Source organism: Pseudorasbora parva, chromosome 13, assembly GCF_024679245.1.
Source record: "Pseudorasbora parva isolate DD20220531a chromosome 13, ASM2467924v1, whole genome shotgun sequence".
NCBI lineage: Eukaryota > Metazoa > Chordata > Actinopteri > Cypriniformes > Gobionidae > Pseudorasbora > Pseudorasbora parva.
Window position 1 is genome coordinate 14112320 of NC_090184.1, and position 21124 is coordinate 14133443.

The following is a 21124-nucleotide window of genomic DNA, read 5'->3' on the forward strand; positions in this document are numbered from 1 at the left end:
AATAAACTGTTCGCTGATGTGTTGAGTACTTTTGATCTACCATCTCTCCTCAGCCTTCCACTCATCCTTCCAAAGGCTGTCATTTGGGAATATTTCTGTTTACAGCACACTCACCTTGAGGAGGAAAACGGTGGGAGGAGAGAAGTGTGTTCAGTCCATTAGGATATGCCCATGATGATCATGGTATTCTTGGGAGAGGGACATGCAGCCAAACCTAGAGTGGCTTTGGCAATGGATCACTCCCTGCACCATTGCTATTAGTGCCTGTTCACCCAGCTGGGTTGCCTGTGGCGACCGTTTTGTGGTTGCTGAGGGTTGCCATAGTGGCAGGCCTCATCCTGTGAAAGGGCTTAAGGGTTCAGATATAAATAAGCAATGCAGCAAGCCGGTTTACCCATGTACCTCTGCACGAACCGTGTTGAGGAAGATCTGAAGCTGCTTTCCTAGCTAATTTAATGTAGTTAAAAATATATTTACAATAGCTATGTTATTTCGTCTTGCGCAACTTCCTTCCCTTCACAGAGGTGAGCATTGGTTCCCCCTAAACCCCAAACTTAATGTCAGAATCAGTACAATCTGTGATTATTTTAAAATGCGGTCTCTACTGTAGCTAATTTGCGGCACGTGTTTGATTATAAATAGATAGTGCTATTAAAAGCACAAAAACATGCGCAAGAGACATTTTTTTCAACTTTGAGGCAGCTTATAGAGACAGAGCGTATTTAGGCCACGCCCACACCGGAGGGGAAAAACAATCCAACGCTCTCCATTGACTTTGCATTGCGTGAAGCGGTCGCCTCGTCTCTTCTTACTTATAACAAGAAACAGAACAATGTCTAAAAGCTGATATGTGACAAGGTGTGTAGAAAACAAGCTAAAAAACACATAACGAAGTTTTTATAAGCTGTCGATCCCAAAAAAACAAGCGTTTAAGGAGACAAAAGTGCATACAGGCAATCAGCAAGAAGCTTTAGCAGGAAGAATGGGTCAATTTTGGGATCCTGACACTCATTATGTCTCAGTATGCCTACGTGTGCAGTAAACAAGTTGTCAAATATCCAAATGTCAGTTTTATATATTATATTTCCTGTCGCAGATTACTTTACCCTCTAGTGGGGGCGCAGTTCTCAGTGTAATATAACAAGTCGTGCTCTGACTCAAGTGCCTGTATCCACTTTTGTGTCCTTTAACATGCGTTTTTTGGCTCAACAGCTTATAAAAACTGCTGGGTTTTTGTTCCTGGGTTTTTTAGCTTGTGTTCTCTACACCTTGTCACATATCAGCTTTTAGACATTGTTAGTTTTTTTTTTAATAATTCAGAAATGATAAGGAGGCCGCTTCCCACAATAGAAAGTCAATGGAGACGGTTTGTTCCCCCCCCCCGGTGGGCGTGACTTTCAGATTATGACGTGTGTCACTCTGTCTCTGTGTGTGCACTTGAAATCCTACCGAACCTTGCACATTATGGTACTTTAGGCTTTGTGTGCGAAGGGCTAGACCAACAAATAGCCTGTCAAAATGACCACTTAGGAGAGTATTCACTTAAACACAGTTTATGTCTTAAATGGGTGTTAATAGCTGACAGAATATTATGTATATTATTAGATCTGCATTCTGTCTTAAAGGGGCAGTGTCTAATAAACCGTGACGATTGTGCCATTAATGTGGATCAAACAACAAAACGCAAAGAGAAAGATACTTGATAAATATATATTTTACTTTTTCAGATTATAAAGCAATGTTAATTATGTTCTTAATATTTATTTTTATTATAAAAAAACTAAACAAAAAGAACCGATAAGAATACCGTTAAAGTACCGGATTGATAAGCAGTATCGGTAAGAGTAGAGGTACTGTTAAAACCTCAACGATACCCATCCCTACTTAAGTCTCTCCTTTGTTTCCACTCTGTGTGGCAGAATACTGCCATACTAATGTTCCCTTATAAAGATGGGCTCCCCCTCTATTTTGTGCTTGGTGATGGCAGACCATTCAGTGTGTTTGTGCGCGTGTATGCATGTTTGTGCATGCTGGAGCACACTCACTCGGGGGGTGTGGCTCACTGGAGCACTCGCTTGCGGTCTCTGCCTCAGAACACAAATAAAGGCTTGGCCCTCAGCCGGCGGTCGATCAGTTGCTGTTCCAGCCTCAAAACAAGTCTCTTTCCCGTCAGCTTCCTCTCTTCCTTAGACTGCTTCTCTGGGAAAATTTAATAAGATTTGCTCTTCCACAGCAAAGACTAAAATCTTTTTTGGCTTGGTATGTCTTCCTCCTCCCAACTCTCTTCCTTTTTCACGCTTCCTGAGATGCTCCACAGGGACTATTTCAGGTTGGACTTAAAAACATGGGGGCTCTGTGTTGAACTTGGCATTAAAAGTATGTTAGACACTATTAATCTGCTATTGATATATCTAGAAGTTCCTTACCATATCAGAGTCACCATGCCATCCCATGGCAACTGATCTGAAAGACCCAAACCTGCTGGGGTTTATGGGGCATTTTTTGCTCGTGCAGAGATGGGGCCTTATTTTTAGTGCAGTTTTACTGAACGGACTGGCAACATTCCATACATTGTCGAGGTAACCAAGAATCTTTCACTTGCTCTGTCACATCAGGTTCCAAATATTGTTCAACTCCTGAACTTTACTTCTATTACAGAGGTTGTTTTTAATGTTAATTTGGTCGTTTCTGACCAAATTGACATTTAGCACATCTTTTACTGTACAAGATACAAAGTATATTTTGCTTGTCAGTGTAATTTTCATCATAAGAAGTGTCCAAAATATAAATGTGCAGCCTAATTGTTTAAAACAAGGGACCAGATTTAGCGCTTAAGAAAGTATTTGTTAGCCTGGATGCCAGCCGAACTTGGCCCCGCCCACAACATTTTAGGTCGGGCAGTTTGGTCTGGCCTCGATCCATTGAGGATTAATTATCTCCGAACAGAAACTGTTCGGACCAATGAAATCATAAGGGCTGGCTTTAGACGATGACGGACAGATGATCAACAGTAACGTAATCATGAACGTCATCAAAGGGGCTTGGATTATATTTGTTCGAATCTTAAACAGAGAGCTTGTTTGTATATGCATTCACCTTCTCTCAAAGATTATGATCATGTTGGGTAAGTACTCTTTGTATCATTAAATTCTTTTATTTTTGTACAACACCAGCAAAGATCGTTTATTCCAGCGCGTGCAGACAGGGTTGCCAAGTTTTTACAACAAAACCCGCCAACTGCTAGCCCTAACCAATAGCTTCTCGGGGGGGGGGGGGGGGGGGTTCTCCAGAAATAATGGTGTTTGGGGGGTAAAATGTGTTATTTTGGCAAGGTTGCCTGCTAAAATTTACACTCATGGGTCTATATATCACATAATAGTCGCGTCAACCCTTGGACATAGAAAACAACCCACGGGAAAAAACGCGGACTTGGCAACACAGTGCAGTTGAGCTCTGTTGACATTTGACAATGTGTCGCTTCGTTGCTCTGATTGGTTGTAGGGCTATCCAATTGAGGTCTTTCCTGGTTCGGCTGAAACACACCCCATAACTACAGCTCAATGGAGCAGTTTCAGACTCATATTCTGACTAGAATTGAGTATGACCACGTCAGGCTAAGTATTTGTGACATTCACCCATAAATCCTACATGACAATAGACTAAGAAATCGTTGCTATGACAGTGACTTTCTAAAGTAAAGAGATTGAGAGACACAAACCGCAATTTATAGAAAACGTAGGCAGTCAGACAGAAAAAATTATATTGAGACCAGTAGCCGAGAACAGCCAAGAACGGTTCATCCAGGTGGCTCCTATCTAGCAATGGCTTATAAAGCTCACTAATTACTCTATAAACTCCATCTACTCTTTCAGGCAGCAGGACTGATGATGGTTTAGATGGAGATCATTATCTTTATCAGCATGAGTGATACAGAGCCTCTCTGAGCCGCCGGGCCAGACTTTGAGCTTTAATTCAATAACTTGTTGTTTTTCTTTAGTCGTTTCTTTCCTGTTCATTCGTCATACTGTAAATCGTACGTTAGATCATGCCTGTGTTTGGAGGCATACCATCTTTTCAGTGGAATGAAAGCATGGTTACGGTGAATTACTATTGGTATTGCTTAATGTGTATTTCAACCGTTTCAGGAACATATATTCTAAATGTACACACTTTGATGTGTCACAACTAAAAACAAACATTTAACATGTTTCAAGCTTGACTTTGATTTAGCTCTGACTTGCATGGGAAGCATTTCATACATGAAAGAGTCCTTAAAACAGAAAAATGAATGGAAAAACAATTAACTACCATCCATTTATGGACAGTCAGGCATGTTAACTAGTGGCGACTGAGACGTCTCAGTTTTTGTCACAAATTTTTCCTCTTTCTGGGGTTAGATTCAAGTGTGCAAAGGGGGTTGGGGGCCATAATAATCTTCATGAAGTCCAGAGCTTTAACAAGGTCCTAATGAATACCAGATGCCTAATGAGTTTGATTCTTGGCTACAGTTGGACCACTTTCACATTTCTTCATTAGAAAAGAAGTGTGCGCTACTATTGTCCAGCATGCTATGTACTCTGAGGCTGTTATGGTAGCACTGTTTTCGACCACCATGTGCACACTGAATTCCTTGTGGTGCACTCAGAGGAGTTGAAAATATGCCCTTGGCATTGTTCTTATGTGTAAAACAGTTTTTGGCCACGCAAAAGCAAATGTCCCAGTTCACCTTGTTCACAACATGACACTTTAGTCTGCTGGCAGAATTTGTATCTGAAAGTGAGACCGTAAAACATGCTTCACATGAATGGAAAAGCTGCAATCCAGTTGCACACAAATAGTCATAATGTGCACCAACAACCAAACCATTGTAGGTGTACCATCAGCAGAGTACTTAAAGGAACAATATGTATTTCAAATGTATTTCAATTCATCATAAAATAGCCCTTATATGTCACTAGACATTAATAAATTATGTTAATTTCAAATACTTATTTCACTGAAAACAGTAGTCCGGCCAGGATATTGTCATTTTAAAAGTTGTTGTTGCAGCCCTCAACTGATGTTGATGTTGACATGTTATGTTTTGGCCTGAAGCTCCGCCCTCCACTGATCTACCAATCATGAAGTCAGTAGTGTTTGGGCATCTGTGTTGCCAGATCTGCTCTTGTTATCACAGCTGCAGCTACAAACGTTCCTGATAGATCCTGCAGCCTATCTGGCAACCTCGAGTAAGGGGGGAGAGGGATGGGGAATAAACCTTCAGTACCAGTTTTGGCCACAATCTTACATACACTTCCTTTAAGTCTCTGAGCGCCATTTGACATTATTTTCTTTAAAGAGTTGGTCTACTTTTGGTCTAATTTTTAACCCTGCACAATAGTCCAAGACAATATTTGAAGGCCTGCAAAGATAATTCTGGTACATCGGCTATAATAAACAATGGGCATTTTGTAATTTATTTATTTATTTATTTATAGAAACCAGGAGTATTTTATATTAAAATGCCATATATTTTCTTTTATTTAAATAGAATATTTCATATAATTTCTGTAACTGAACTTTTACATTTTTTATTACCAATGAATTGACATGACTTTTATAATTGTTCATGATTGTAAAAAAAACAAAAAAAAAAACATTCAAATTATTTAAAACTTCACTTTAAAAACCATCTCACGAAATGAACCATTTTTTGGAACTTAAAGACCCACTGAAGTGGCTTGAAACGCACAGCATTATTCAATGTGTTGATGTAATTTCCACTAAAACAGGATGATAGTTTGGGACATATCGATCAGCCCCTCCCCCTTTTTTTTTAAATGGACAGTAGTATTTTGTTTCTATCACGGCTCGGCCGGAGCTGTTGAGCTTGGTAAAGCCACAGTTTCCTTCTTATTTCTAACCGCTTCTTCTTCTAATCTCCGCCATAGTGCTTTATCTTAGCATTCTGTGCAGGATTCAAATGGGTCCAATAACTTTTCTGGTATGCACCGACTCACATCTCTCGACCTTGCACGCTGCGCTGTTCGTGTGACCCTAACCTTAAAATCAGACTTTGTTTGTCCCAATGGAAAACGTATTTCCATTGAATTGTCTGAATCGTTCACTATCCCCTATATAGTGCACCATTCACCATATAGAAAATAGTAATTATGTGAACAAGTGAGCGATTTCAGCTAAAGCATTTGATTGGACAATTAAAGTCATACTAAAGACAAAAAAAACTTACTTGGGACTTTAAATAAATGCAATTTTTTCACGTGATTACATGATGAGAGCAGGGTGAGATGACTGGCAAGACGATGGTTGAGGATTTGATGCGCAACAGATCCTGAGATTATTGACAAAAAAAGCATATTAAAAAATCTGCAGTACCACAACAAAAGTGATTTCAATATCCAGCATATAGATAGCAGCTCCCTGATGCCCACAAATTGGATACAAATGTTGTGCCCTAAATCCTCCCCAGTCCTTAACTTCTTACTTGAAGAATTTTGTTTTGTGAAGAATCTGGACTCTGGGTCTTGTTTTAAAGGGGACAGTTTAGAAAATAAATACTATGTCGGCTTGCATCTTGATTTTATCTGTTTAGCTTATTTATTAAAGCTTGTTTTGTCTTCTATTAAAATTATCCCTTGGAAGTGTGCTGAGTTCCCATATAGTGGGTCTTGGCCCCCTGGTTGAGAACCTATATGCGTGTCGTTCTTGGCCAGAGGAAGTCTGACTCTGTAATACACGTTTGTCACCTTTATATCTTGAATGAGTCTCGTCAATGTCCCATATGCCTGTAAAATGGTCCCTCTTTCGATATTTTTGAGGTTTCTGCACCATTGTTTTTAAACGTTAGAGACCAAAGTGTATAGGTCAGCCATTTATAAGCCGCAGAAATCAGCTCAGCTGGCATCAACTACCATCACCGATTTAACTAAACATCTTAACCATGTCTGCATGTGTTTTGTTGCAGCAGTATGATGCATATCCTTTGGTTATTTTTTGAGATTGATTAATTTTGACTGACTATAGCTGTCATGCATAGTTGCTGCAAAGTTTTCCTTGCATAAACATAATAACATTATCTTGTGACATTATTGGGTCGGGACTGTGTCATGGTGTCTGGAGTTGCAACACGCAAACACATGCTTAGAATTTCTCTTTCATTGTCTCGGTTTCTTTACACATGCTGAATGTCTGCGTTTGATGTACTTTTAGTAAATATGCGTGTCTATACACCACAGGCATCTGAGTGAGGTCAGTCACATTGGTTGCATCTACCCAATGAAGATTGTCTGAATTAGTTTAAGAAGATAAGGGCATTGGTTGTGTACACAAACATCTATCTGAATCTAGGTTTAATTTAAGTTTTCTATTTTTAACATTCCTGGATCAGATGGTTAAATGATATCTTGTTTCTGTCTGGAACAATTTCCAATGTTTTCTTTTAAAAATGCTTTTCTAATGGACCAGAACTGTGACACAATCCTCTTTGAATCCTTTTGAACCTCGACAGATGTTTTAGCTTGTAAATCAACATCCTACAGCATACATGAATCAGATGAGCACGTGCTTTTCCATTTTTGTAATTTTGCTAATTCCACCAATCAGTTTTACATGCCTTTTCCTATTTGTTCCTGATTTACTGGAAAAAGATAAAGGATGGCGATTTTTAAAAATAATTTGAACCCGATTCAAATATTTTACAGTTCTGAATCACAAAAAAGGATATGAAAATGGCTATGGAGTTTTAAGATTTTATTAATTCCTGTGACATTTCATGGTCTAAAAATCAATAGGTTTCCTAATATATTCAAGATTTAAAGGGGGATTTAAAGGGGAGATTTAAAGTGAAATGCTGTTTCATGCATACTGAGCTTTTTACACTGTTAAAGACTTGGATTCCCATCCTAAACATAGACAAAGTTTCAAAAACTAATGTTGGACGTTTGATGGAGTATTTCTGTGTCAAAAATACTCCTTCCGGTTTCTCACAAGTTTCGGAGAGTTTTTTTTCGAGTATGGGTCGGCTTGACGTGAACAGAGCGGAATGTCCTTGTATGGGCCGTACAGGCTCTTCTCCCGGTAGGGTGCGCACGCGCGTGACTAGAGCGAGAGAGGAAATGCACGCCCGTAAACACTCGCTCAGCTGCAGATCCACTCGTCCGTGAACACTTATCTTGTTATAGTCCGCACCGCGCTCCACTTTATTCCTATGGGTGACACCAAGCGACTTCAACGCTTCAGCACAGCATTCGGGGAATGCAACGCTGCATTTGAACCTATTTGAACGCAGAAATGACGGGAAGCTTCACAACATACGCTTCTGTCGTGTCGCAAAAGGGGATCTCCACGGTCACTGCTGTCACAGGACTTAACCAAATCATACCAAAGAAGTGTGTTTTTGACGGAGCGGTCCTAGCGATAAAGATTCGGTCCTGCTTTGGAAGCAGCCGGTGAGTAAAACTGCTTCAAATGTCTCTGCTGTTGGCTATCGTCGCGTGAGTAAACATCAGTAATAGACACGATCGCATGCTTCGTCATTCAAATGCGCTAACGGACTCCATTGTTGTTCTCTGTATAACATTACACTTGTCTGACGTGCAAAACCGTTTTGCTTGCTGCTGCTAAGGTTTAGTCGCAAAACAATAGTCCATAAACCGAATCATGTCCTCATAAACTGCGAGTAAACACACACAAATGTTGACAGGCCACTAAATACTGTACAGTCCCTGACAAAAGTCTTGTCGCTTATCTATTTTCTAGAAATACCTGATATTAACCTGACTTTTAATTAATTAATTGGTGTTAGAAATGGCTCATATGAAAAGCTAAAACCCTCCCAAATGATGTTTAATGCACTGAAATAAATAATGTTCACAGAAAAAATATTTATCATTTAATCAATACGGAAAGGTCAAATTTTGGCAAGACAAAAGTTTTGTCGCCTATACAGAAATTGAACAAATTTACTGCAAATACAAAAATATGTCAGCAAATTAAGTTGTGGTGCAGTGAGATCCAAATTTAATATCTTGTATGACTTCCATGAGCTTGAAGGACTGCATCCATGCGGTTTGGCAAGGATTCATACAATTTATTGATGAAGTCATCAGGAATAGCTAAGAAAGCAGTCTTGCATGCCTCCAAGAGTTCATCAATATTCTTTGGTTTCGTCTTCCATGCGTCCTCTTTCATCCTACCTCACATATGCTCAATGATGTTCATGACTGGTGACTGGGCTGGCCAATCCTGGAGCATCTTGATCTTCTTCGCCTTGAGGAACTTTGATGTGGAGATGGAAGTATGCGATGGAGCACCGTCCTGCTGCAGAATTTGGCCTCTTTTATGGTTGGGAATAAGGGGTAGCTAAGATTTCTTGGCATTTTAGAATATTGATGTTGCCTTCCACCCTGCAGATCTCTCGCACACCCCCATACTGGATGTAACCCCAGACCATGATTTTTCCGCCAACAAACTTCACTGTTTTCTGGGTGAATCTCGGATCCATTCGGGCACCAGTAGGTCTCCTGCAATATTTGCGGCGACTGTGGTGTAATTCAACAGAAGATTCATCTGAAAAATCCACCTTCTGCCACTTTTCCTGCGTCCATCCTTTTAGCAGGCTGTGGGCCTTGGCAAATGCCACACGTTTTTCAATTGTCTTTTGTTTAGTGCTGGCTTCTGGGCACTAATTTCGACCATGGAGGCCATTTCGAGACAGAATCCGACAAACTGTTCTGGTTGACACAGGGACTTCAGGTGACCAGGTCTCGTGGAGCTCTGCTGCAGTGGAAAATGGGCTGGCCTTGGATTTTCGAGCCAACAAACTGTCCTCGCGAGCAGTTGTCTTGCGGGGTCTGCCTGACCTGGGCTTGTCAAAAACGTCTCCAGTCTCTTCAAATCTTTTTTTTATCCTCTGTACTTGACGCTGAGACACATTGAAGTTGTCTGCCACATCAGCAGTGGATCTGGTCTTCAGCCTCTTGATAATCAAAACTTTAGTCTCAGGGTGAATCTTAGGCATGTTTGCAGAGGTCTAGTTGCAGTTGATGTGAAGGTCTAGTGTACTGGGGTTCTTTTTATACACACTTGAGACCTAATTGATCCATTATTAGTCACAGGTGAAGCTCATATGACAAGGTGACAACACTTATGTCTTTGCAAAAATTGACTCAATGGGCTTTACCAAGCTGTGAATATTAGAATACTTTTTGAAAGTTTAGTTTTTCACTGAAACATTATCACAAAAGCTGGTGGGATTAAAATGAGCCATTTCTTGTAAAAAAAAAAATCTTGATTAGAAATTTATTTCAGCGGCACTTTAGGTCAATATGTACACAAGCGACAAGACTTTTGTCAGGGACTGTACGTCTTAGCAAGTGTGCTAAACCCCAGTGCCCAATCTCAAAGTGTACAGTGTTTATTTTTCCCCCTGCATGTGCTGCACTGTGTCCTCTGATACATATTCAAGCCATATGTACCACACAAAATGAATCATGCGGCGGGAACCCTTAACAGAAATGTTATGGCTCGTGTGTATGAGGGAGATGTCATGCACACGTGTGCCGCAATGGTGCTAAATCAAAATCTCTGGCATTATGCTTGTGGTTTTTACATTATTATCCTAAACAAACCCATGGCACGTCACTATAAAAAATACTCACACAGTGATAGGTTTGGAAAATGAAACCATCATAAAAAGCAGGCTAAATCTAGTCACAGGAAATGGGTTGCACATTTTTGTATGGAAAAAGCAGAGACTATGTAAGGAGGGACAGAAACTACTCGTAGAAATGAATAAGATGAATTATAAAGCTCAATATAGCGCATGTATCTTTCCGTTAAAAAGAGCCAATTCCTTTTTTTGATGTCGATGATTCCTGTCATCAATCTCCCTGGCTGAATGTTACAGGTACGCCTCCTCATTGTTATATGAGATGCATAAATGGAAAGAAAAAAGGAACAACATTGATTTTGTTTAATTTACAAAATTATGGAAATGTAAATGCTTTTCTTGTGTATTCTTATGAAACACGTCAGATCTCAATGGGGAAAAATATCATGCTGGATATCGATACTAATATGGACTAGGTAATGTTATGCCACATCATTTTGTTGTAAATCAAAATGATCAACCTACAGAGTACTGAATTCAAAGAAACCCTGAAAATCAAAGTGACAAAATTTGAGAGAACGGTAATTCCTCCCAGATCTGGACCAGGGCATCACTGAGCTCCTGGACCGTCTGAGGTGCAATCAATGCCGTCGGATGGACAGGAACACAATGTCCCAGAGGTGTTCTTTTGGATTTCAGTCAGGTGAGCTTGGTGACTATTCAGTGTCATCAATTCCTTCATCCTCCAGGAACTGCCTGCATACTCTTGCCACATGAGGCCGGGCATTGTTGTGCACCAGGAGGAACCCAGGACCCACTGCACCAGCACACAATGGTCTGACAATGGGTCCAAGGATTTTATCCCGATACCGAATGGCTGTCAGTGTGCAATTGTATAGCCTGTAGAGGTCTGTGCGTCCCTCCATGGATATCCCTTCCCAGGCAACCACTGACCCACCACCAAACCAGTCATGCTGAATGATGTTACAGGCAGCATAACGCCACAGCTTCTCCAGACCCTTTCTCGACAGTCACGTGAGCTCAGGGTGAACCTGCTCTCATCTGTGACGAGCACAGGGCACCAGTGGGGGACCTGCCAATTCTGGTGTCCAATGGGAAAGGCCAATAAAGCTCCACGGTGCCAGGCAGTGAGCACAGGGCCCTACTAGAGGACGGCGGGCCACCCTCATGAATTCTGTTTCTTGTTTGATCAGAGACATTCACATTTCATTTTGTAGGGCTCTGGCAGTACTCACCCTGTTCCTCCTTGCACAAAGGAGCAGATACCGGTTCTGCTGATGGGCTAAGGACCTTCTGCGGCTCTGTCCAGCTCTCCTAGAGCAACTGTCTGTCTCCTGGAATCTCCTCTTGAGTCTGCTCTTGAGACTGTGCAGGTAGACGCAGCAAACCTTCTAACAAAGGCATGTATTGATGTGCTATCCTGGAGGAGTTGGACTGCCTGTGCAAAATCTGTAAAGTCCAGGTATCGCCTCATGCCTCCAGTAGTGACACTGACCCAAGCAAAATGCAAAACTGGTAAAAACTGTCACAAAAGATGAGCTGAGAAAAAAATGTCAGTGACCTCCACCTGTCTCATTGTTGCCCATCTGATGCACCTGTTGTTAGTTTCATTAACACAAAAGCAGCTGAAACTGATTAACAACCCCCTCTGCTACTTCACTGACAGTATTTATATATCTCAAAATACCATAGTTACTGCAGGTATTAGTTATATGGCTATTTTTTAACATTAGAGTCTAGTTACTGTGGTAACATGGTATTAAAAAAGAAACGAAGCAAAGAGTTTGAAAGAGATCTAATGTATATTAACACCCTTTTTAGCTGTTGTATTTTTGTGGACACTATAGTTAACTTGATAAATTAGTGTACGTGTCCTTGCCATACACACGCTATTATAATTATTGTCTATATTAGATTTTCAGAAATGCCCTCATTTTGATATTATTCATGCATTTATCGAATTAATATTCATGAGGTCAGCCTTTACCATTTTGAGTCATAAGCAGCAGATCTGTGCACTTTTTAAACCCAAGTGTCACCTGTCTTGTAGATATTCTGGTAAGTGTGTGTGTGAATGTTTGTGCGGTGCTGTCCTGGGGATGTTTAGAGGTCCTGATTAAGCTACGGATGAAAGCTAATCAGACGCACTAACCTGTGCCAGCCAGATGAAAGACTTGACTGTGTGTGCGTGCGTGTCTGTGTCTGTGTGTGTGTGTTTGGGCTTTGAGGAAAAAGCCTGTGATTGCACATCGACTTCCTTTCCTTTCCTTCTCATAACCTCAGTCCAACACAAACACAGCTTACATCCTCACAGACACAGGGCAAGAAGGGAATGCACCCCTTCACCAGTAAAACAACACTTCACCAACACTATAAATGGTCAAGCACAAAAGCGATTGACTTTTTTGGATTCACGCTGCCTTCCATTGGTCATTGAGCCGCCAAGGTCAATTTCAAGTCAATGAATGGGATGGCAAAGGCAGTTTACCTTCTCTTCCTTCCGCCTCTATGTCTGAGTCTGTTTGTTTCTCCCCTTTTGCTCATGTTTGGGTTTTGACTGCATTCCTGGCAAGCTTTTCTAGATCTTAACTGCGTGCTGTTGATGGGTTCCGCGTCTATAAGCAGACGAGAGCCGTGCCAGCTCAGTGAGTTACAGCTGCAAGCCCTGAGCAGACCATTTGTGTCTAACACTGTTTTGGGGGGGGGGTTTAATCTTGTCATCTACATTTACCTAAGGCCTGGATTAGTCCTCCTCTTTTCAACAGATGCATCGCTGGATTTTGGAACTGTTTTCCTTACGGACTGTTATAGTTTGAACAATTTTGCAATATATTAGAGGATTACTTTTAGGAGGCTATCACACTTTGTTCGATTGATTTGTCTGGAACCAATTGCTCCCTCTTCCTAGTGTTTCCCACATGATTTTTTGAGACTATGAACCTGAGCCTTGTTTTTTGAAGGTTCAAAATTGAGCTCCAACCCATTTTCAGTAAACAAATTGACCCGAGTACAAAGTCTTTGCATTGACTTGTACCTGGACCTTAAAGTGGATTCAAACCTCTATAGTTGTGATAAGTGTCTGTCCAAATTACATTCACACTGGTGTTTTTTAAGGATAGTAGTAGTAGTAATAATGATGTACGAAAGACAATACTATTTCTATTGTAATACAACCACGCTGTAAAAATGTAAATTAAATATGTATTTCATACAACCAAGATGGGTTTCAGAATTGTACCTTTAGGGGTACAACAGCTTGTCACTGGAGCATACATTTAAAAGGACATCTTTCCTGTACCTTTTATTCAGATTCATAGTAGTACCTTAAGGTTTGTATTTGTTTATTAGGTTACTAATATGTTAATATGATATGATAGAAATACTAATAGATATTACTAGATATTACTCATCCCCAGTACTAGATATTAACATCCCCAGGATTAGATAGATATTACTAATAGATACTAATATGATAGAAATCTAGACGCACCCTAGTGGCAGCAAATTTAATCTGCCCGCGAGTGTCGTCTAGCAACTTTCAATACCCTTCGGAGCTGTATTCGCCTAACTCTTGCCGGGCCAATCACATCAATCACATCGGGGCCATAATGACGACGGCCGAGTTGCGTTTGCGTGCTTCTAGTAAACACAGAAACTGGCGAACGGCGGTCTTTCGAATCCGCTTTGACCGTGACTCTGGAAGACTTGGAGTTAAGCTTTTAGAACAAAGAACGGCACTGAAGTCATTCTTAAAAAGGGAAGATGTGTTCTAAGTTTTGCTGACCGGATGCGGCAAATGTTTAATCTACAGACAACCGTTTATCCCGCCCCTCAGATTGAGCCATCAATGGTTTGAGTTTCCAGACCAAACATCTTGATATGGGTCTGGCTTGTCAGGCTACTAATATGTACCTTTTAGGAGCCAAATATGTCCTCTTAAGGGTTCTGCCCCAGTGACGAGCTGTTTTACCCCTAAAGGTAGAATTTTGACAATTCTTTGTGTAAATATATTTTGCTTTTTTACAGTAGTAAAATTACAATACTTGTCTTAATTTCTTGCTTGCAAGCATTACACTCAAGATTTTATTTTGGCGGAAAACTGCAGTTTATGTAAAAACAGCATCTAATTAAATACTGTAATCATCTGTCTACAAAAGTGTTGAAAATATTACTCTGAACATGCTATGCAACAGACTATGTCTTAATAATGCGTTCGATTTATATAGCGCTTTTTCAAGGCACTCAAAGCGCTTTACATAGAAGGGGGGAATCTCCTCAACCACCACCAATGTGCAGCATCCACCTGGATGATGCGACGGCAGCCATATTGCGCCAGAACGCTCACCACACACCAGCTGATTGGTGGAGAGGAGACCGAGTGATGAAGCCAATCAGGATATGGGGATTATTAGGAGGCCATGATGGACAGGGGCCAATGGGCAAATTTGGCCAGGATGCCGGGGTTACACCCCAACTCTTTTTCCGAAAGACATCCTGGGATTTTTAATGACCACAGAGGGTCAGGACCTCGGTTTAACGTCTCATCCGAAAGACGGTGCTCTTTGTCAGTATAGTGTCCCCATCACTATACTGGGGTGTTAGGACCCACACAGACCACAGGGTGAGCACCCCCTGCTGGCCTCACTAACACCTCTACCAGCAGCTACCTGGTTTTCCCAGTTGGTCTCCCATCCAGGTACTGACCAGGCTCAGCCCTGCTTAGCTTCAGTGGGAAACCAGTCTTGGGCTACAGGGGGATATGGCTGCTGGTATTACATGGATGCTAGTCTTATTTAGTTAAATCACTTTTGTAATTTGGTAAGGCCTTTAAATCATATTGTGATGTTTTTTTGTTTTTTTATAGTTCAACTGACAGATACACAAAACACAGCATTGGAGATATTGTTTGTTATGATTTGTATAAATATTTTCAGTTCATTATGAAACTGGCAAAATAGATTCGCCTGCGAATAATGAAATTATGCGGTTTTACATTTGCTTTGTGCTACATAGGAGCGGTATCATCTTGAGAAGTGTGCTATTACTTTTCAAATAAACTAAACTTAAAATTGTCTCTTGGCAGATGTCACAATGAGAAAAAAAATATTTGAAGGAATTTGAGCCATATCTAGGCATCAAAAAAGCATAGGAACAGTGTAAAAACCTCCCACAGCTTAACTACTGCATAGCAACACCCTGGCAACGATTCTAACATCACCTTGCCATTTTTTTTTAACAAATCTGAGCATCACTCACGTCACAACTCTATTCTGTTGCATTGTTTCTCCATTACTTCATGGCAACCCTGGATCAACACTGGACTAGTTTACTCCTGGCCTGCGTTGGTTTGTGATTGAGATTGTGCCCTTGGCACTGTCTATTTCCAGAGATTTGTGCCTGGGTGTGTACGAGGGGAAACTTGCTATCTGCCAATCTTGTCAGCTTGTGTTAAGAAATGGCAACTTTGATCTGCTTGGTTTCCTTTAGGGTAGAACTGCAAGTCAATTACCAATGGTTAAACCTAATTGCTAACCGATGACAGGTGACGGCTTTATATTACATTACATAAAAATATTGTCTAGTGCTTGCACTATTATGTCTGCATATTGAGGATATTGTTATCATGTTGCTGTGATTTGGTGGTTGCACTAACTTTGAAAATAGCACAAGTGTGCTTTTTGTGATTCACATTGATCACATTGACTAATTAAGACATATGAGCATGCACTGAAATTAAGTCTCATACTTGAATGTGGGAATGTTTTTAGTGTGGGAAAGTGAGAGAGAGTAAGCAGAGAAAGCAACACAGTGTGAAAGCAGTTCTCAAACTATAGACATACGAATGCAAATACTTTTCTATGAAGTTTGTTTGAATGGCTAGATGCCATTGCTGCCCTCCAGAAGTTTAGACTACAGGAAACTTTTTGTTTGGACCAAGGGAAAATGGGCACTTTCCTTCTTGCAACCTATCCAAATAAACGAATGCATTCGGGTTTTTTTTGACTCTGAGAAATGTTGTGAGCAATGAGTTGTTTGGAAAAAATCAAAGGAAGTTGGCATTGTGTGAACCTCCATAAGACTAATATTTAACTTGTAGATGTCTCCCCCTAGTGGTTGGATTCTTGGTATACACCTTTTTGCCTTCCTTCCTGCATATTCTTTTCCCTCCTCTTTGGCAAACCAAGAGATAGGGACAGTGACAGCATTTTTGCATAATTGCCCTGATATTTGTGAAGACTCACTCACATTATAAATGTCAAATAATATAGATTTTAATATAAATAATTTCCCTTGTATTATAAATTAGTCGGCCTGATAGAAAATGTTTTCTTTTCCTTCTAAAGCTAATGTATTATTTGGACGTCTTGACACCTTGACTGCTTTTTCCGGGGGGTTTCTGCCGCATAGGGTTATCTCTGGGGTTAAAACTCCATGTCAAGTTACAACTTAAACTTTTTTAATGTGTCTTGACACACTGCACTCTTTTCTATTTTGTTCCAATTTTTAAAAGCACAAGCACATTCCTTTATTTAGCTCACTTGAGCTAAATTACACTATTTGTCTATGGGATTTTCAGTCTGCAGGTTTCAATAAATCGTTATCGTTTCAAAAAAGATGTTCAAAGAAATTGATAATGTGCTTAACTATACAGTTTACAATCTGACCTTTTAAATGTATAGTTTTAAGTTAATTTAAGGCCTTTGTACATCTTCGGAACACAAATTAAGATAATTTTGATGAAATCTGAGAGCTCGGACCCATCCATAGACAGCAATGTAATAGTTTTTGTATAAAATTATATAAGAATCTAAAGTATGAAACCTATATAGAAATAATGCGCCGCCAATAAGACTTTGGAGTGAAGTTGTGAATTAGTATATTGTATTTCCCTCTGTATTTGTTCAGTTTTATTTAAAATGTAACATTCCCACTTCTCTCTTCATACTTGATAAATATGTTTAAAGAATTTTTGAATGCAGACTTGTTCATTTGAGTTTGCTTTAGTGTTTACCACCAAAACTTTCCATCAGTGAAACTGATCATCACAGCAGCTGATAATTGCTTCAAGTGGGCGGAAATGCTCTTGGCTGCGCTTTTGTGAAACTTGATGGATGGAGCCAAAAAGCCCCAGGTGGAGGTTGTCTTTTTGGAGCTTGCCTGGGAACAGACTCCTCTATTTAGTACAGCTGGTGTCAAAAGAGCTGCCCAGGACATCATCCATCAGCATTAGGGCCAAACATCTGTGAGCATGCCTTCTCCATCACTCTCATCTCCTTCCCAGCAGTTCCAGTAGATATGCTCGGCCATCAGGAACTCACAAGATCGGCACGAAAGACTCTCCGCACAGCTGCTCCTCTTGGAAATGTGGAGTGAATGTGAAATCGATTGTGCTCAAAGTGTCTGTGGCCAAGAATCCTGCTAAGATCACAGTCAAAGATAATCTGGACACTAAGACCAGCCGAGATGTTGACAGATCTGCATACTTCTAGCTTTAGTCAGAATTAGAAATCAGTTTTTCATCTGGTTTTGTCCTGATGTGTGAGGAAAGCCATAAGAGGTTGGAAGCGTTTCATTGGTCTAAGGGATGTTTAAACGACACAATTTTAACTAAAAACAGGAAACTTTTTTAATACGTTGGCCGTTCATTTACACAACAACAGCATTTTATGGGCCTAAAATTGCATACTTTACAAAACGGGATTAAAAATGCACATTTTTAAAATTATTCCATTGTCATCTGTGTAAACTACAAAAACATTTTTGGAAATGGTGACATCATGCGCATACATGCTCAGTTTATGTGTGCATAGTGTTTTTTTTTTTTTTGTGTGTGTGACATCACCAACAACTGGCTTAACATGAATACAGCATTTTAAGACGTTTAGGCAGGTCAGTGTGAACAGGAATGGTTTTGACAGCTCCATTGTCTGTACATGAAAAAAAAAAAAAGCAATGGAAAACCCTACTGTAAGTCAGGGGTGCAAAACTCTGGTCCTTCCGCTCTATCGACGTCAAGCCGAGCCATACTCATAAAAAACTCTCCGAAACTTGTGAGAAACCGGAGGAGTATTTTTGATACAGAAATACTCCATCAAACGTCCAACATTAGTTTTTGAAACTTTGTCTATGTTTAGGATGGGAATCCAAGTCTTTAAGAGTGTAAAAAGCTCAGTATGCATGAACACCCCCCCCCCCCCCAAAAAAAAATGCAGTGGTCAGGTGGTACAACGATGACATGGTACAGGTTGTGGCCATAGACTGTATAAATAAAAAAAGATGGACGACGCACTTTCACTCTCTTGCTTTTTCTCAATATGGCACTGACATCTTGCACTGATTCTGGACCCAAGTCTGTGCAGTAGGGAGCGTGTATCAAGGCCCCACCCAGACTGTCAGTGTGAAATAAAAAGTTCTGGAAATATAGAAATTCAATTTAAAGCTCCAATCCCTGCAGAACTGTAGATGCGTTCAAGCTATGTCAATCACTATAGCGAACCTGAATTCTAAAAAGCCTTCATGTGCTTGTAAAACTTGTAATTACAATGCGTAAAGCAATGAGTCCTGAGAAGTGAAGCCATTATTCGGACCCAGTATAGGGCAAAAACCCCCGCCCTCTCCTTTAATGTAATGGGACATGACTCACAGTACACTGACTGCAAATACATTTTCAAAGATGGTTTGTGTCATTTTACGTAGTTATCACGCTGATGTAAGTTCCAGTGGTCCAGTTTTTAAGTTTGGTTTTAGTTCTATGATGCTTTAAAAACAGGGGTGTGACATCATGATTGACAGTTTCTCTGAGCAAATTTTTAACTTCAACCCTAATTAAAAGATCCAGTTAATCAAGTCCTTCAGGCTTATTTGAATATGCGTGTTGAAGCAGGGCTGGAACTAAACTCTGCAGGGCTCTGGAGTTTTGCACCCCTGGTGTAGGTATCGGTTTCCCCCACCTGCTCTGTTGTTGTCTTTGTCCGCCTGTTTGTGTTCTGTCTCCACATTTATCATTCTTTTAAAAGTTCTCCAGAGTTTATCAAATCATGTTCCATGAGGAATCTCTGAGGAGGTTGTCTGTACAAATTCTCTCTCAGATCTTCATACTTTTCTGTTGTTTTTGACCTGTATTTTCTTTCCTCTTATCTGATAATATAGCATTTTCTTTTTTTCGGAACTTTCTAGAACAATTATTAACATACCACTTATTTTCTAACCTGGAGCACTTTTTGTTCTGGAATGAATATGTCATCATCATCTTGATCATGTGTGATTCGTGGTGTGGAAGGTAAGATGAAGGTCATTTCATAACTCACCCTTCCTTTGAAACCACAGACTTCTCTCTGGTGACGTATGCTGGACTTCTCTAATCATTTTCTCCATTTAATTCCCATTAATTTTTTTTATACAGTCACTGCAAGGTCACATTCAGATCCACAAGTCCACAATTTTTTTTTTTTTTTTAGTTTCAATCAGATGTACCTTATAATGTGTAAGAAAATATCACTACTTCCATTTCATCATAACTTGGAAGTACATTTCTGATGTTCAAACTGTGATTGATATATATATATATATATATATTAGGGATGCAACAATACAGTTAGTCCATGGTTCAATACATCCCTCGGTTTTTAACCACAGTTTTTCGGTTCGTTTTTTTTTTTTTTTTTGCTATTCTATTCTTAGGCGACAGGAACAGAAAAAGGTTAAGGAGAAAATCTTTTTATTGCAATACTCTTACTTTATTTTACGTAAAAGACTTGAAAACCCTTACTTAAACTTAAAACTTTACCTAAAAAAACCCTTGTACACATTCCCAGTGTATTGTATAATATAAAATAAATATATATATATATATATATATATATATATATATATATATATATATATATATATATATATATATATATATATATATATATATATATATATATATATATATATATTTATTACAGTGGCAGCTCAGAGATGTACAGTAGCATTTAAGTATGAAATTGAATGAATAAATGTAAGCTTAAATTAAAACTACACCGTCTTCAATATACAACATTTATTAAAAACTACTGCATTAAAGGACTTTTTTTTAATTAATTCTTTTATTAATTCTATTAAGACTTTTTTTATATAAAATTTCATTTTGAAAACTGTTTTCTGATACTTGTTACATTGCACTTAATTATCTTGGTAATGTCTGGATCTTATCAGTATTAAGAAAATAAAAAAAGGAATAAATGTGGCAATATTTCTGCCCTTTGGACTGAGCTTACACATACACAGGCTTGCTCAACCTCAGACATCTCTAAGCAGCTGCAGGTGCCTCAGCATGGGGTATGAGACAGTGGGAAGATCCTGGGATTTTTCTGACATCTGCTGAGCATACACACACAATCATAGGGATGTACAGCTAACACTGCATTGTGCGTTATTCTGACCTGTCCCGTGCTCTGTGTCTTCTGTAGGAGATCTCTTCCATGGATTTCCGCAGTAACTCCGTGTCAA

At 39.7% G+C, this 21124-nt stretch overlaps 1 protein-coding gene and 1 pseudogene across 1 annotated transcript in view; one reads left to right on the forward strand and one right to left on the reverse strand.

Annotated features, from left to right (window-relative positions):
• pdlim2 (PDZ and LIM domain 2 (mystique)) overlaps positions 1-21124 on the forward strand; it is a 102821-nt gene that overhangs the window by 70924 nt on the left and 10773 nt on the right. Inside the window, exon 7 of the mRNA XM_067414641.1 lies at positions 21085-21119. Within this exon, the coding sequence (XP_067270742.1) occupies positions 21085-21119 (35 nt within the window). The remainder of the gene's footprint in view (positions 1-21084; positions 21120-21124) is intronic.
• LOC137039337 (5S ribosomal RNA) lies at positions 15285-15401 on the reverse strand (annotated as a pseudogene).